At 26.6% G+C, this 19,361-nt stretch overlaps 4 protein-coding genes across 4 annotated transcripts; 3 read left to right on the top strand and 1 right to left on the bottom strand.

The window, feature by feature from the left end:
* The first annotated feature begins 611 nt into the window (after positions 1 to 611).
* On the top strand, positions 612 to 3,119 carry LOC128952896 (roquin-2-like). The gene is made up of 7 exons (XM_054298357.1): positions 612 to 900; positions 957 to 1,119; positions 1,198 to 1,272; positions 1,341 to 1,497; positions 1,578 to 1,778; positions 1,865 to 2,003; positions 2,073 to 3,119. Exons 1-7 carry the CDS (start codon positions 612 to 614, stop codon positions 3,014 to 3,016), a joined length of 1,968 nt encoding a protein of 655 aa, XP_054154332.1. The 3' UTR covers positions 3,017 to 3,119.
* Positions 3,120 to 7,760: 4,641 nt separating this feature from the next.
* LOC128952879 (growth/differentiation factor 8-like) lies at positions 7,761 to 12,306 on the top strand. Its single transcript, XM_054298336.1, has 8 exons — positions 7,761 to 7,854; positions 7,945 to 8,685; positions 8,781 to 9,313; positions 11,543 to 11,630; positions 11,702 to 11,755; positions 11,869 to 11,916; positions 11,995 to 12,044; positions 12,127 to 12,306. Exons 2-8 carry the CDS (start codon positions 8,235 to 8,237, stop codon positions 12,211 to 12,213), a joined length of 1,311 nt encoding a protein of 436 aa, XP_054154311.1. The 5' UTR covers positions 7,761 to 7,854; positions 7,945 to 8,234; the 3' UTR covers positions 12,214 to 12,306.
* Positions 12,307 to 14,947: 2,641 nt separating this feature from the next.
* On the top strand, positions 14,948 to 16,378 carry LOC128951659 (breast cancer metastasis-suppressor 1-like protein). Its single transcript, XM_054296906.1, has 3 exons — positions 14,948 to 15,578; positions 15,656 to 15,954; positions 16,020 to 16,378. The coding sequence occupies exons 1-3, from the start codon at positions 15,377 to 15,379 to the stop codon at positions 16,335 to 16,337; spliced, it is 819 nt and encodes a 272-aa protein (XP_054152881.1). The 5' UTR covers positions 14,948 to 15,376; the 3' UTR covers positions 16,338 to 16,378.
* Positions 16,379 to 16,503: 125 nt separating this feature from the next.
* Positions 16,504 to 18,261, bottom strand: LOC128951738 (microspherule protein 1-like). The gene has a single exon (XM_054297003.1). It carries the CDS (start codon positions 18,119 to 18,121, stop codon positions 16,529 to 16,531), a length of 1,593 nt encoding a protein of 530 aa, XP_054152978.1. The 5' UTR covers positions 18,122 to 18,261; the 3' UTR covers positions 16,504 to 16,528.
* Between the last annotated feature and the right edge of the window lie 1,100 nt (positions 18,262 to 19,361).

The raw sequence follows: 19,361 nt of genomic DNA, 5'->3' as shown, positions 1-19,361 counted from the left end.
AATAAAATACATTTTTTTCTAGCTATATATAAATTATAGAATAATAGTATATAATAATATTAAATAAGTTATACTAAAAAAACTGTGTCCAACCAATTTTATCAAAACAAAACATTTAATTTAATAATTTAACAAAATGTTGAAAATCGTAACGTTATTTATGAACGACATTTGTTTACCAAATAAATGTCAACAAAAAAATGTATGAAATGTTTGATTGAAGTAAACAATAATTGTTTTGTGAAATCAAATGATAAAAAAAAATTTGACAACAATTAAGACAAATGGTCTGTCAATTGATGACTAAAAATAGTGACAATTGATGACAATTGACGACAATTGACGAACAATTGACGACAATTGACGAACAATTAGCTATTAATTAGTGCTATTGTTTGGTGAAGAAGAAATAGTGACCAATTGGTTGACATCAATGCCATTAACACCTCAACTCAATGATTATCTTTTGTGTCCCATTTGTTTCAATCATTTTTCAACCACAAGAAAGCCGTTTACTTTGATYTGTTCCCATACTTACTGTTCAAAYTGTCTTCAGGTATGTATTTGCAGTCAAATAGGTTTCCATTTTGTTGTTGTTGTTGTCGATGATAATGAAAGTCAATGTCTGTGTTTGTTTTCAGTCAATCCAAAGTTGTCCATTTGATTCAACACCGATTGAGAGAAAATTTCCCGAAAATGAAGCCATTCTTGCATTGGTTCAGTTAAATGGTTGTCCAAATGGCTCGCATTCGGCACAACAACAACACAACTCAAGACCTAACGATAGGTCAACCGTTGGTCAGAGTTATGATTGCGTTGAGATCAAAGACATTCCCTATTTCCGCAAATGTGTCGATTGTATTAAACAGATGGCATTTCTTTTGCGACCTCAACATCAAAGTAATTTCAGAAATTGATGGATGATTATTGACAATCAATTGATTTGATTTGTTTAGGTCAAGCATTGTCTCGTCCGATGCAACGAAAACTAATAACACTATTGCACTGTCAGGTGGTTGAAGGCGAGTGTCGGACCCGTGCCCTCAGAAATGCCCGATCTATTGGTGAACGAGCTTTGGGTGAACTTCTTGTTAAACATCAAGACTCACATCAATTGAGGTTTGATWTGTTTATGATTTAATAAAATCATATTTAATACGTTATAATAACTTATATACCACTSTATTGTACGTATAGTTCCAATTTATGGGCGGCTGTGAGGGCTCGGGGATGTCAGTTCTTAGGACCGGCGATGCAGGAGGAAGTGCTTCGGTATGTTAATAATGTTGTGTTAGTTTGGATTTGGATTACAAGTGATTTTATTTTTATTGATTATACAGATTAGTGTTATTAGCACTGGAAGATGGAAGTGCTCTTTCACGAAAAGTTTTGGTTATGTTTGTTGTTCAACGATTGTCGCCTCACTTTCCACATCAGGCCAGCAAAACAGCTATAGGACACGTCATTCAACTTTTATATCGCGCCTCTTGTTTTAAGGTATTATAATAACCAGTAATGCTGTCACTAATATGATGTTTACCGGTAATTATCGTATATTTTTCAAAACTATAAAACAGTTGACTAAAAGAGATAGCGATTCTAGTTTAATGCAATTGAAAGAAGAGTACTGTTCTTATGAAGCATTAAGACGAGAACACGACACACAAATCGTTTCGATAGCACTCGAGGCCGGACTCAGGATATCACCCGATCAATGGTCATCACTGTTATACGGCGACAGTCACCACAAGTCGCACATGCAGTCAATTATAGATAAAGTAGTCTTTTTGTTTTTTATTTGATGTATTTGATGATGTATTGCTAAATTTGCTAATTAATTAATTTTATATAATTTAAATGATAGCTTCAATCACCCGCTTCTTTTGCTCAATCGATACAAGAGTTTATTATTGCTCTTCAAAGGACGGGTGATCCATGCGGTTTGGTCGCCATTAAACAACCTTTAGAGAGATTAGCTATTGTTGATCCAAATCCATTAACTGGTAATTTTAGAAATTTGTTACTTATCGTAATATATATGATATAATCATGTAATTTATAATAAAAAATAGTGACTCATCCGACTCTTGAGGAATTAGGCGATGCTCTTGAATGCGCTAAAGTTGTAATCTTTCAGTTGATTGAATTCTTACAACGATTTGGTTCATCGCATAACAATCTATCAAATAATAACATCAATAGAAATAAATTAATAACAAATATCACTCAAAACAGTAATCAAAGACAAAGAGTGAATCGCGTTCGGCCTTTAATTGATGAGCAATCGATTTCAAGACAATTAAGTTCAGAGCCTTTTCCATCAATGAATGTATTATCTCCTACAGCAGCCCGTCATCCATCCATACCAACTGTTATCAGGCCGTGTGTGTCAGTGCAACCCTCGAGAATTATCGGTGCCACCAATTTGATGGTTTCACCGACACTGGCAATGAGTCCGCATTCACTCTTATCTGCGACACCAGGAGATAGTGATATAGGAGCAGTCGATTCGAGTTTTGAACCCCATTTGAATACTTTATCTTCAATATCTCTTCCTGTTTTAGTTACAACTACAGCCTCGCATACATTGATCCAAAATACCCCTCCAATCGGCGCATCCCTACTAACGTGTGGAACTAATACCACTACTATTCCACCCTCTCTTCCCTCAGAAGACGATCAAATTATCCCATTCTCTGATCGTCCATTTGTTTCTAAGTACGGTCCGGTACGATCCAAATACGGCGTTAATCTTATCAACACACCCACAATGACTGGACTGGGGAATGGTATGTCCCAGCAAATGACAGTGCCTGGAACGCATCCAACGAATGTGATCTTAGGTCGATCTGCGGTGCCATCGTTAACACTGATCCAACCATTACAAATACTAACCACTACTTTTCTAACGGATCCTAATTCTAACTCACAATACGGAAGGACTTTCATTCCAGATCCAACCTATCAGAGCACATATGTTTCAGGGCTTATGGATTTAGAGACGGGAGATAATTAATTCAATAGTCTAAAGGGATAAAACATATAATAAGTTGTTTATCAGATTATGTCTTAAGATTATTATTATATTAATATTATTACAATATTTTTTTTAAATGTCATCGGATCTAAATCTTAAGATATTGTATTATCTTTTTATTTAAAATGTTTGTTGCTTATTTATATATATCTAAAAAATCAATTATTGAAAAAATTATAGAAGAAATATATATATATAATATATAATGTTTTTGAAGTATATTTCAAATAACTATTAATTGTTAAATATTTTAAATCCTGTTTAACTCTTTTTTAGACAAAATAACTATGAATTGATATTAAGGTGTATATAATGTGAAGTTATATTTGTCTTAATTATGGTCGGTTCCAATGGTAACATATTATTAGATATCAGTTTTATTGATTACTTATTTTAATTAATTTTTATTTTTATTTAAGTGATTAAATTAAATCATAATTTTAAATTGTTACTTTGTTTTAGTATTATTATTATTAAAAAAGTGATTTTTTAATATTTATTTTAATTTTATGATTTAATGAAAATCAATGTAATTCTTTAAAATTATATTAATTATTATTTTAAATATTTTTATAAAATTGTCGATTAATTTTGTTGATTTGTTAAATGATAAATTGATTAATTGATCGATTTATGATTAATTAGATTTGAAAAATAATTTAATTTCATTTATAATAAGTTTATTTGTATTTAACATTTATTACAAATAAAATAAAACAAACTTTATTTACCTGGTTAAATTACTGTTTTATTGATTAATTATTTATGATATATATACTGTACTAATTTAATCTAATGCTTTTTTTGCTTATAATTTTATTTATTAACAACTAAATAGTACATTGTTTTTAATTAGCAAAATGTTTAGTTTAAATTCATATTTATTATAATCATTTATCAGCTTTTTTATTTTTAATAATAATAATATTTATTCATATACTTGTTATGAGGTTATAATTTATAAATATACATCAAAATCATAACATAATCATAACCAAAAAATATTTATACAATAAATTTAATCAATTAAAATAGTTTTATCAGTTATGCAGATTTATTAAAATTATATTCATTTAGTGGTAAATTATTAAATAATTTAATAAAACTATTAACTATTATTATTATATAAATAGAAATTAATTGAATTATTACACATCAGTGACATTATACTAATACAGTATATACTGATATTATATATATAGTATTAATAGGACTATAAAGTATTACTTTTTTTAAATATCACTGATACTAAAAGATACTGTATACTATTATTATTAATGTATTAGAAATATATACAAATATTTTAACTTGTAATTTATAAAAATTAATGTATAATTTGTAATTATTCAGTGGTGTAATCAACAATTGAATGGTTCATATAATTTGCAATTAAAAAGTTGCAAAAATAATGCCAAAGTTTAAGGTTAAGTGATAGATCCAAATATTTTTTTAATTTAATGTTTTACATTATATAATATCCAAAGAAATTGATTGAAAATTATAAAATCAATAAAAGTTTAATTATCGCCTATCGATATAATTTAAATGCTACATATATCTTAAACTAAAATTTACTATTATATCCTATAATATCATTTTTACAAAAAATATTATAACCCGTTTTAAGTATTAATTTTATAAAGTAATTTATTTAGTTATTAGTTTTATTTTAGTAATAAATAATTTTATCAAATTCAGTAAAATTGAGTTAATTATAATAATAATTATTATTATATGACTAGAAAACAATTATTAGTTAAACAATTAGTAGCAAAAATAACAAAATTGCATGCATTAGTTGTTAACAGATTAATGTTAAATCAAATAAATTGATTAATAAATTATATATTTTAAATAGTTTATAGATTACTATTGAGTATATTTATCTTTAGGTTTAACAATTTCTTACAAAAATCAAGTATTAAAAAAACTCAGTATTCACTCATTTTATTTAACTTTTGGCCAAACAATTATTTTTTATGTTTAGTTGTTTTTCTAAAATTAAAAAATAAAACAAAAGTAAGTGTTTGATTAGTAATTATATTATTATTATATAATGATTAAATAAAAATATTATTTTAAAATTTACTAATAAATGTGTCACTTACCAAAATGAATCACCATTATCATTTTTGAATAAACTAAAGGAAATTTAAGGAAAAATTATGCTTGCTTAATATCAAATATCAATTATATTAAATATATTTTTTATAATAAGCGGTGAATGGGTTTATAATTTAATCTAACCACCTAATCAATGGGTTAGGGTGTCAGGGTTAATTTTGCAATTAACACACACACACACATTAGTAGTTATTTTTATTTTATTAATAAATACAACTAATTGTACTTAACATGAATTACTACTATACATCATTATTATCTATTATCATATTTTATGAATACATAGTTTAGATAATTATATGAAATACTAATAAATAATTTTTTCAATTATATGTTTAAAACTGATTTCAATTAAATTTTTTGGTGTTGCTAATTAATTAATTTAATTGAAAACAATGTTAAAGTTTTATATACATCAACATTATATAAAAAATATTAGCAATAAATTATATCTTAAATAGTTTATTCTCATATTTAAATTATCAATTAATTATTTTATCTCTAACTAAAAATATACATATTAATATAAATACAAATATTATCTATTTGAAAATTAAAAGATAATCAACTGTATTTATTCGGTGGTATATTTTTATTTTTTAAAAACATTAATTTAAATATTTTTTAAAATTATAGTACAACTATAAATATATTTATATTATTTACTAGTATTAATAATTTACAATTTGTAATTTGTAAATTACAAATCAAGTATTTATAGCTAAAATCTTATCTTAATATGTATTCTATTCATAATTGTTATATTTTAAATTAATTATATAAAATTATATAATTATAAATATAAATTGGCCTAGTGCCAATTATTTGTTACATGTGTTAACATGCCCACTAATTTATAAAATGGTCAATTCATTCATGTACTTAAAATTATACTTAATATCTATTTGTCATATTTTGAAAAAAATCTACTGATTATCTACTAATTTAATTGACATTAATTTAAATAAAATATTAAATTATCATATTTACATTATTGTCAAATAAATTTATCAGTTTTACCGCTATATTTATAAATGAAATTGCAATTTATTATAAACTAATTAATCAATATTTAATAAAAAGACTTGTCATAATAAAACTTTTTATATATTGGACCGGATTTTGAGAAAAAAATAATACTGTATTTTGGGTCAATAATCATCATAAAATCAATGTAATACTAATGTAAACAAAATTATAAATCATAAATATATTATAATATTTTATAATTAATCTCATTAATTACATATAAAATTAAAATTTTGAAAAATCTTATTATGTGTACAAATTATCGATATTTTTATGCTATTTAAGAATTTATATATAATAATGAAATTATATAAATACGAAAAATTTATACAAGTTTATCATATAATTATGAATACTTCTTAATGTTCATCTCATAATATGATTTTACTGTATATGACTACGATATAATGTACAATAATTAAATTATATACTAATTAAATAAAATACTAATTTATATATTTTAATCTTTTATAGCTAAGTTCTGACAATTATATTATTTTTTTCACATAATTTTCATATTTATGCAATTTAAATCTAAATTTAAATAACATTTTTAATTTTATTATGACAACAACTTTGGTCAAATAAGTTGTATTAATAATAATTAGTCAGTTTTTTGATAAGACAAATAGTGAAAAAACATTTAAAATGGTATCAATTAATAGAATAATTTGCTTATTTTAATAATTTTTTAATAAAAAGTATTAATAAAAAGTTGTTTTTATTTAAATATGTTTTCCAAATATGATCTGAAAATAATTGAACTTTGCTTTGTTTTGCATAAAAACACGGAATATTAAATAATTTTAAAATTCATATTTATTTAATACTTGTATCAATACTGTAGTAACTAATGAATTGTTATCAATTGGTCTTAAATTATTGGTCGCTATTATTGGTATTTCAATATTTAATAGACATGTGATAGTCATGTCTGAGGCAAAGGTCTGTCATGTCTTTAATGTGTCATTAGATTTAAACATAATTACAATATAATGGATGAAAATGAGAGAGAATGTCAAGGATTTTGAGCAAAAATCTAGGGATCGGTACTTGAGTTGAGTCTGTTTATGACTTATATAACTATAACTTTTGTATGCAATGCGAGATGTGGGACAGGGAGGTAGTTGTTCAGTCTAATGGTTATTATATTAATGTATATGTAATTGAATAAAAACGAGGAAATATAAGTATATTCAGGGCTCAAACCAGTTGTTTGTTATACTGTATATTACTTATACAGTGTATAACTTATACATAAAAAAATACGTTAAACTAAACTAATATATATATAAATTAAATTATTAGTTTTAAAAAAATAAAAAGTGAAATAAGAGGGCATTTAGTAAACAGTTTTTTGTCTCTCTCTCTCTCTCTCTCTCTTTAAGAGATGTTATGTTGCTATGCATGTGTTGTTTGGTCTCTCAATTTAGTTAACCAAAAAAAGTTTATGAATGACAAAAAAAAATTTAAAAAATAATTTGTTTTTTTTTGTTAGACTTTGATTACATAGTTTGCAAGTATATAAAGAAAAACATTTAGTCATAAGTGAGCTAAAAGATGGGATCAATTAGTAAAATAAAAATAAATGAAAAAAATTAAGTAAAACTAAACAAAAAAATGCAAATTTATTGGTCATTAACTGGTCTTTAAGTTTCCAAGACGTCAGTAATTATTAATTTTAAAAGCATTAGCTGTCGGAGTATTTTGATTTAAAAAATGACTTTTTGTTTATTATTTTTATTTTTTATTAGTTATAATCTGCAGAAAAGCAAACTTCAGAGAGAAGTCTTCAAAATCGATACCTAAAGCCAAAACCAGAGCTGGAGTTGAGTTCAAAGTGACTCTCTATTCGTCAACAGACTTCTAACAGCCTTTAAAAAGGTGTCGTCTCTCAGTTGACTACTACTGGCGCTGTTGACTAAACTTTTATACCGTTTTTCTAAACTAACTTTCCATAAGTTTTTTTTCACTTAATCGGTCAGTCAGTCAGTCATCAGTCAATTAGTTTGTGCCAAAAGTCTTTCACTAAAAATATTCAACAATGAGTTTAAAAGTGATTGCAAACAATAAACTGTTTATATATTTGACGGCAATTCTGGTGGTGCTGTCCATGACTTTCAACTGTTGTGATAATTATATTGTCTTAGAAACCGAGAAGACATACCAAAGTCTTTTGAATAGTTTTTTTGAAACCAAACAAATCGATAACAATGATCTTCAATTAGATAGTAGTAGTGATGTAAATGTCGACAATAGTGTCCAACACATCCATAATGATTCAAATTTAACGACAAACCAAATAAAACCTAAAAAAGTGAATCCAACAGAAAAGCCGTGTTCTTCGTGTATTAAAGAAGAGTTTGAGTTAAGTCAGACACTTATAGAGGAACAACAATTACAACGATTAGAGTATATTAAACAACAGATACTTTCCAAACTAGGGATGAGTGAAGCGCCCAAACTATTATACAACTCTATCCACACTAATAATTGTGAGTATAATTTTGTTTTGTATTAATTTTAAACAAAAAAATATTTTTAATCCCTTTGTAACGATTATATATATATATATATATATATAAAACAGTCGTCCAGTTATTGGAAGCGTCATCATTGGCACTGCCAGTACCGCAACCAACACCCGAACCGGTTGCCAAACGCGAGATTAAAGACAGGGATAAAGTGTTTATATTTCCGACACTAAACGTTTCGCGTCTAAATAAACCACAATTCAATATATCTGTTAACGATAACAAACAATTTTATTCAGTCAAATCAATTAATAAAATTACATTATTTGTCAAAAAGACATCTAAATTATTGGCAGTCAATGATGATGACAACAGTCACGTTGATAATGATCTTACAATTATATCGACAACAGTTCCAGTGTTGACCCGTTTACAGGAAATTCTGAATATGAGAGTTCTCGGCATTTTAAGTCCACAACCGGTTAACAATAATATCAATGAAATCGATAGACTCTTCAATTGGATTCAATATGATTTAACTGATATATTGAGACATGAAGTGATCAATACAAACAAATTGGTCTCATTTGACAGCGATAGCTATGATCTAAAGGATTCATTTATAACTATTGAACACAACTATAATAATGTATGTATTGTTGATTATAAATATTATTTATTACTTAATTTATTCAGTATTTATAGTATAAAATCTAAAAATGATTATTAAGATTATTTTAATAATCAATATTACTGTATACCATATGCAATGTAATGCTATATACATATTAATAGCAATAAGACCTTATAATAATCGCAATAATTCAATATTTTATATGCGTTTAATTATATTGAATATATATTTATTTTTATCAACTATATCAACATTTTATTAAAAAATTAATTATCAAAGATTAATTTAAAGAAATTTAAATATATATATTATTTAATATAACAATAGCTAATAAATAGCAGTAAATTTGTTTTATTCGTAATGTTTTGTATTGAATTCAAAACATTATTTTTATTCAATATTTTAAAAATACAGTATATTTATTATTTGCAATTTTATTATTTTTAATTATAAATTTTTCAACAACAAAAAAATACTAGACAAGCTTTTATTTATCAAAATACTTTTTAGTATCATAATTATTACATGTTTTAAGCATTATTTTTACTATAAAAGTGCTTATTTGAAAACAATATTGTGTTTAGAAAATATTTTTTATGCTGATCTACAATATTTGTCAAATAAGCAATTTATGTCGTAATAAATATATAGTATTTAATAAGATATGCTTATAATACATATACTGTGTACATATATTGTTATCAAACATTAATTAAAAGCTATATTTGTGTGGATATATCTATTATTTATTAAAATGCTATCTTTAAATAAAATAAAAAGTTTAAACTTTTTTAATATTAGATTATAATGAATTTCAAAATATCATTTATATTTATTTATTAAACAGTTATTCTTTAGTTAATTTGTATTCAGAAAACATTTAAAAAGAGTTTGAAAACATTAGGCATTGAATTTAATCGTTTATATACTGTACTACTAATACATTAACTAATTTATAGATATTTATGTCCAGAATATTCTCATATATATATCTAACAAAGTCGTGAATTTTAATAAAGCTATGCTTGTTGTTGATCACATGTTCAACACATGTATATATATATATATATATATTAATTTGTGTGTACTTTGAATTTACCATAATTTAAATGTTAATTTTTTGCATTTTAAAAAAGTACCTTGCTTAATCAGTGTAATAGTCAATCATAGATTTAAAATGTTTTTATTTATCTATATTTTAATTTATTGAGAAAAAAATTAACGATAGTATATTTTGAGAGATAAAATATCTTGTTATTTTTTATAAAACATTAAAGTGTCATTTAATAAAAAATAAAAACAAAAACAAATTAATTTAGATATAACTTTTTTTATATAAAAATAATACAATTATGGGTACAAATTAAGTACAAGTTTTTATAATTTATAATTTTAATGTTAAATTAATTATAATAAATTTTAAATAATAAATTTAAAAACATAAATTACTAGCTTATGTCATATTTAGTTATTTTATTTAAATTAGTTATTGTAATTATAAACTACTAAAATCTAAATTTTTTGTTATATTATTTGAAAATTTATTTATTACTTTATATAAAATTTATGTATAGTAACTAAAAAATCATTATTTTATTAAATAATTATATATTAATATAGATATATTAGAGATAAACCAGTTTCTTATAAGTACAGTATGACATTGATTATTTCTTTATTTATGATATTTGTTAATATATATATATATATATATATTATTTATATATTAAATAAATTTTCACAATAAAGCCACAGCTGGTAATTATAAACCAAATCACGATTTTATTGATATTTTCAAAAAAGTAAAAATAAATTTTAAATTATTAGTTAATAATTCAAAATTCAAACTGAAGGACAACACATCGAGATTAGTGAACGATTTTTGGTTTACATAATTAATAGTTAATATTAATTTATTATAATTTTTATTATTACTTAGATTCATACTTAGATTCAGATTTTTTAAAAGAAAATAATAGAAAAATTTAAATTATTATTTTAAATGTCAATTTTGATTTGCTTATGAAAATTAAATTTTTTTAACCAATCTCTAGTTGAGATAATACTATAATATATCATATAAATGTTTTTCATATGACATAACAATCATTTTGTTTACATTAAAAAAACTTGAAAAAATTACATAATTTATTGGTCGTAATAAAAATGTTAACAATTTATCAATTAAAACACTATTATAAAAATAAATGACAAATATTTTATTACCCGTTTGACTAAAAACAGATTCGTCGAAGTCGTCGAAATTTTGAATGTAATGCCAACTCTACTTCGTGTTGTAGGGAAAGCTTTTATGTCAACTTTACAACTATTGGTATAAAAAATATAATTGAATTAATAATTGAATTATATTTTTGTTAATTATAATTACTGTCCAAAAAATAGGTTGGAATGATTGGATATTACAGCCACCCGGCTATTATGGCAACTATTGCAGAGGTATTGTATGAAGTCATATATATATATATATATATATATATATATATTTATGATTGTATATGACATCACTAATAAAAAAAACTTAATTTATTAATAAATATGACATAAAATAGGCAAATGTGACATAAGTAATGCCCGATACCATCACACAACTGTCATTGGTTTGTAACCAAACTTTTTGTTTCTCGAAAAAATAAAATAAATTTATTTAATTAATTAATTAACTAATTAATTAATAGGCAAATATCCAGCTATTAGTTTATGTTGTTCGCCCAGAGAGATGTCTCACGTAATTATTATTTTTATTATTATTTTAATGATTAGTTTTAGATAATAATAATAATTAATTATTTTGTTTGATATAAAAATAGATATCATTGATATATTTGGACGACACTGGAACTGTTTACCAGAAGAATTTGAATAATATGGTTGTCGACGCCTGTGATTGCGCTTAACATAACATAACATAACAAAACTCATAATCAAATTTGTTTTGTTTGTTTGATTGATTTTGGTCTCATTACTCATAATCACATTCATATCTTTCTTATCATAATTTATGTTATTTTAATTAATTAATTATCTTTTAGTACATTATTTTTAAAATAAGTATTTTATATTTTTTACAAATTTACATTTTAATTGATTGATTTTTGTTGTTGTGATAAAATGATTAATAAATATAAATTACTATTTTTTAAATATCTATTTATATTCAAATATTAGTAATAATTATCAAATTGTAAAGTAAATGAATGTTTTTAGATTTTTAAATCTCATTATCTATTTATCAATTATTATGATATAAAATAACAATTTTATATTTTAATCGATTATTAGTAGCAAACAATTACCTGTAATATTGAAAGTGTTTATACTATAGTTATAACTGTTTCTAATTACAGTATTAATATAACCTTGGTCAGTTTTGCTATTTTATTTTTAAATTAAAATTACTTTAGTTAATTATAATATTTTCAAAAAATTAACCATCTAATATATGTTTATTAGAAAATTATGCAAAAATAACATTTCAATAATGACATTATGATATGTTTATGCTAAAGAAAAAAATGATACAAAAAAAAATGATACAAAAAAAGATGTTTACAAAAATATTATAAATTATTGCTATCATAATACTGTATAACTCATATATATTTTATTTACAATAATGTAAAATAAAACTGACTATTGTTTAGTATGTATCGTAATTACAATAAATAAATATAACAATAGATTTAAAATACAAAATAATGATAGAGTAATTTAATACATTATTAATGTATATATGAATGATTGATTCAAAACTTTATATTTTACATATTAATGATTATAATATTTAAAATAATAACTTATATATAAAAAATATCTATAACTTTATGGCTTTTTAAGATTTAAAACTTCTTCTTGTAGATCAAATACATGTCATTCTTTGACTTTTCTTTGACATCAATATCACACTCTTTGATCAAATCTTTAAAGAGATCATTAAAACAACTGTAGCCATACTGTTTGGGATCAATTGGTTCAATATATGCCAATTCATATGCGTCGCCAAAGTCTTTAACACGAAGACCTCTGTCCGCATTTGAACATCGATTAGTCATTTGGATTACATTTATGACTCTTTTCTTGAATTTATTATCAAATTTGGTAGTCTTTGGCGATGTAAATGTAATTGTGTTTAGTTTGTTCTCCAAATCAGATGTCGTTCGCAACAAAAGCCATTCACTACTATCTAATGAACCGTTTTTGTCAATTGAAAACACCTGAGGAATGGATCCAAATAACTCAATTGGAGAACAATATCCAAGTTTGGAAGCCATCAATGGCTCTCTGAATGTAATTAAATACAATCTCACAAACATCTTAATTGTCAATCCTTTGGGATATTTATCTAAAATAATCTTAAATCGATTCAGTTCTTGTCTTTTCACAGAAGACTCGCCTTTATTGCTATCGTTTTTTAAGTCGACATTATTTCCATTGATTAATTGATTTCGGTTATAATTATCATTTGTGTGACCGCAGGCCGTAATCAATAAACCATCGGATGATTTGTCCAAACGAACCAATTCCGGTATTTTATGTAAAAACTGTTCAAAAGTTGTTGAACCAAAACGATTGATATCGAGTTCGGTTCCGTAAACAACTTGATAGACAATTGGAAAGCAAACCAAACTAATTGACTTATACTTAGCCAACAAATGGCTTATTTTGACTTTAATTTCATTGGGAATAACCGATGAGTCGGGCAGTGGACAGACAGCCTTTCGCTTAATATTCTTCGGTATCAATCGATTGACTAACAAATCGTCAAAATCGTCACATATTTCAGTTGTCTTATCCTCATCTGTTGTTGTCTTCAGATTCAACGAGAATGGCTTCATAGAGACTGTTCTATCTCTGACTCTTGTTTTCAATCGGAAAATATTGGGAATCGGCCGAAGAACACAACATTCGTCTTCTTCTTCCTCTTGTCCTCTTTGATTGGCCACCAAATCTGCGATGTGATCAGTGTTGGCGTTGGCCTTACAAAACACTTCATATTCGCCATAATTTCGATGTTTATCTTTAACTCTGATAACCAGTTCATCGTTCATGTGTTGAATCAACTCCAACACCGATCCGAAGCCATATCGCGTGACCGGCAAAGCGTGACCTTCGCTCTGGCGATACTCTCGGCACAGATCAGCTATTGTCAAATGATTGCCACTGGAGATGATCAACGATCGCAACACTGTCTTCAACTGATCCATTGTCTGTTTGTTGTTCGCATCCATTATTGTCGTCATTATTGTCCAAAAAACCGATTATTCACTAAATCATTGACTAAACGACGCAATAATTATTATTTCATTCATTCATTCAATTAATTTATAAACAAAAACATTGACTCAAAAAATATTATACAAAAACAAACATTGAGTTCACGTTTGCCTCAAAAAAACATTCAAATGTGTGTATAATTTAGGGGACAATCACCACATCAATCAACAGTTGATTTGATTATCAATACTCTTAACATTCAATCGAGTAATCAATCGATAAAATTAACTAAAAAAATATATTAATCATTGATTTGATCGTTAATTTTGTTTGATTACATCAATTGTTTCATTAATTATAATGTGTTTATATATATATGATATTTAGTGTGAATACAGTCCCTCAACAAAACACTACAACTATTTATAGCGCCATTGCTTTCATTCAATGATTAAACTTTATAAATGTTGCGACAGATATGTGTCAGCCATTACAACTAAATGTATACCTTTTAATACTACATTAGAGTATATTAAACCTATTGAACACAAATGTCCGCTAAGTTTGCACTACGACTACATTGAAGAGACATTGGAAGGCACAGATGTGATCGTTAGTTGATAAGGCTTTTCAATTGATGTTATCATTTGTTACACAAAAATAATAATCAAAAAACAGTTGTTTTTATTTGAGTCAGTTTTGAATTGAATGTCAGTATTCAGTGTTAAACTGATTTGTCTATCAATTGGTGTCCACACCTCAAGACATTGTTAATGATGGCTATGTTGTTGTTGTTGTTGTTGTTGGACATAGTTTGTATTGTTTGAATGATTTGATGACCAATTGATGTCATCAAACAGTTATTCGGKTTTAAATCAATTGAATGCCAAAAGATTATTGTCATTACAAAACAAACGTATGAATCAATTGATAGACAGGGATCAGCTGAAGACAACAATGGATGAACCAATAGATAGCGATAAGGATGATACCAATGATGACTCTGAGACCGATTCGCAATCTGGATCTGATGGCGACGAGAGTTCCGGTATTACATGACATAGATTTTTGTTAACTCAATTGTCGACATATTTATAACACAATTGTTTGATTTCAATGACTTAGACATTGATGAAGAAGAGTGTGACCGAAGAAAAGATGAATGTACTCTTCAAATGAGTGATTTGGAGAAACAATTTCTGGCACTTAAAGAACAACTATATGTTGAACGACTGTCTCAAGTGGAGCGCAAACTGGAGGAAGTGAAAGCCGGAAAAGCTCACGAATATCTGCAACCGTTGGAAGAGTTGCAGGAAAATATGAGAGTCCGTACCGAAGTGGCCGGCATTGTCTACCAATTGAAACTGACAAACATTAAGTGTCAGTTTGAGGCCGAATTGGTGGCAAACGACCAGAACTTAGAGGTTTGTTGTCTTTTACTATTATTACCAAATACTGTGATTTTAATTATAATATAATATATCGTTAGAGTGAAAAACAGTTATTAAAAGACAGCATAAGGCAAGACGTAGAGGAAAAGTTACGGCGACTCGAAGAGGATAGAAATAGTATCGATAGTGACATTTGGAGCGATACTTATAATAAGAAAAAGAGACGGTATGGCGGGTCAGGTGGCTATGGATATGATAGAGACAATAGGGATTCATTTAGTTTACAAGACAGACGTCGCAAACCAGTGACAGTGTCGGGACCTTATATTGTGTATATGCTTAAGGATAGCGACATTATGGAGGACTGGAATGTCATACGACGCGCCCTTAAATCAGTTTCCTCTTCATATTTGTAAATAATGTAAAATTGATTATTAATTTAATAATTTTTTAAGTATTATATAATGTATTTTCATTTATGACTTTAATATTTATGTAATGTTTTTGACGAAAAAATACAATATTTTTAATCAATTAAGTTATATTTAAAAAATACATAAATTTACAATTAATGATTGATTGGGTTTTCTCTTTTAATAATTATTAATTACATTTGATTTTTGAGTGCCTCAGCCCTGACAGCAGCGATCAGGTCTTGATTGATAAGAAATACAAATCTAAGACCAGCGATCTCTACGACTGAGTTATTGCTAATTTTTAGACAATTACCGGATCCCAGTACTGGCTTCGAGTCTATATAAAAGGGACGTTTGCCAGTATTGGCAATAATAAAGTCACCGTTTGGTTGCAATTTTATGATTCCCTGTTTGCGCGATATCTTCGTGGCCGGACCTTCAAGCTGTAGGTCTACATCGACAACAGTATCTTTAGTACAGCGACCTAATGTAATCTCACGCGAGCGCATCAGATATCGGACAAGTCGTCCACGAAGAACAGCCAGTGTCTGGTTATCGAAATCGGACGGTGCGACTCCTGTAATACTGTCAACTAAGACCTGCCATTTAGGGATCTCGTTCTCAAGCAATCGTATCTCACGCTTAAGTTTTCTGTCACTAAACACTAGTTCCTGTTGTAGAGTCTCTTCCTTAACATTATTTGCTACCAATGTTGRCAACTGTTGCTGTAATTCTTTATCGACCTGTTCTTCTGCATCACAAAAGTTAATCACTTCTTCATGTCGTGGCAATGGATGTATCGTTTGATCAGATAATAAATGAAAATGTTTAAGAAGTGTCCAATGATTTGACAATGACTTTGTGGTTCGTTGAGGTAAAAACACATCGGGATGTTTGAACATTAACTGTTCAAATGTCTCTAACGTTGGCTGACTTGTCGATGATATCTGTTTAAGAATTGCTTCTTCCGTTTCACTGAACAATGCTTTTGACTGAACCTGTGTTATGATATCTGGATGCAGTTGTCTCATAGCGGCGACGGCCACTTTGGCAATGGTCGCGTCATACAACAGTGCATACCATCGGTCCTCAATGTCTTGAAGAGTGAATTTACACGAAAACTTGACACTTTGGTGGACACAATCCAAGTCGCTTGTCTGTTGAACGCCCAAAATAAGAGCCAAATCATCGGTTGGTTTCCATCGGCCGATATCTTTCATTGCATTGTTGTGTGCATTCCGATAACGGCGTCTCTTGGATGATACGGACGACGCCAATGGCTTTACTTTTTTAGCCGCCGGTTCTAGCGTTGGTGTTGACAGACCACTAGGTAATGGACTGACCATCGATGCTACTGGTGGTCCACCCTTACCACCGGTACTGACGGTAAGACTGTTAGACATCGTTCTCAAACGTTGAGTCTTCGGGTATGTAATACTGCTTTCGACTAACTCGTCGTCAAACTTCTTGCGTTTGATACTTCTCGATGAACTCCTTCGCTGTGTTTGTTGGCCATCAATGCTGTCCCTCTTCGATGAAGACGAAAACACCTGACTTCTCTTAGACGAGCCTTTATTGCTACCGGTGGGCGTCGATATGGGAGAAGTGGCCGGAGTGGTCACTGCCGACAGTGTGGACGACGACATCGATGCCGGCGTAAACTGCGAAGACTGACTCGACTGTCCATTTAGTTCTCTCGATGTCATCTGTGTTTGAATAGTCAACGGATGGCAAACACTTGAATCCATTGACGACTCTAACGGTGTATTCATATCATCGGACATATTGTTGTCGACAAACAATATGTTTGGATCCACTGTTTGTGTCAATCAATTGCTGCCATTTGTTTGCCAATAGATTTATACTATTATTGAAAAACCATTCATTTCACACACAAAGCATTACAAAGGGGTCACACAATTAGTACGTCAAACAAAATACATTACAATACACTGTGTTTTACAATATTTGAAAAAAATTAAGCTTTTTTTATTTGAYAAAAAAAGCTTTCAAATTATAAATATTTACATTTAATTTATTAAATTTAATTAATTAATTAATTTGTAATTTTTATAAATTTTTRATCATTATTATTAAATTTAATGTTAATAGTTTTTTATAATAATACAATAGTAATAGTTTTAGTTTAATTTGTTCAACATTTAAGATGTTTTTATTGTATAATTTTTGAAAAATAAATAAATAATTTCTAATATATCGCTAACTAAAACAAAAAAAATAACAATAAATATTATAATTTTTCATATAATGTAAAGTAATATAAGATAATGTTCAGAGACTTAAATCGATATTATAAAAAATTACATAAATATTTTACTGTATAATATAAAATTAATATATTTAAAAAATGTTTAAACTATTATTAGTAAATTTTTATATTTGCAAAATTTTATTATTTTATAAACTATTTTGAAATTAGTAGTTTTTAAAAACATTAAAAGATTTTAATATTATTTTTGTTTAATATAAAGAATAATTTATATATTTATTAATAATTATGAATAAATGTAGTTAAATTAATAAAGAAATTACAATAAAATTTATTTTTATTAAAAAAATACTTGAAATAATTTTCAAATAAAAATATTTAGTTAATGTTGAGGGAAAAAATCTTTTTGAACTCATAAATTAATCTTAAAATTAAAAAAAAAAACTTTTTATAATTGTTTAAACCATTAGATTCAATAGTTTTTCAAAACTATAGTATTATGTAATAAAATTTTATTATTAAAACAAAATCATAACTACAATTATATGATAAAAAGTGAAACGTTTAGCAAAAAAATGAGTAATTATAAGCCCAGAATATATATAATAATAATAATAGTGAATACTAGTATGTGTTGTCCATTGTATGAACCGGTATTGGATAAGAGTGTATGTGTGCGTCAATAGTGGGTTGTCCCGTATCCCCAAAACGGGCAGTTCAGTTGTTTAACTACCAGTGCATCCAATCTTCAGGTGAGTCACACGGATTGAGAATAAAGTTTACTTTTTTCAGTA

Source organism: Oppia nitens, unplaced genomic scaffold (genome assembly GCF_028296485.1).
Source record: "Oppia nitens isolate AA-2021 unplaced genomic scaffold, nextdenovo-longstitch-racon4-pilon3 scaffold1_pilon_pilon_pilon, whole genome shotgun sequence".
NCBI classification, from domain to species: domain Eukaryota; kingdom Metazoa; phylum Arthropoda; class Arachnida; order Sarcoptiformes; family Oppiidae; genus Oppia; species Oppia nitens.
Note: the sequence above shows the minus strand (reverse complement) of the source record. Positions and strands in the feature narration are given on the sequence as shown.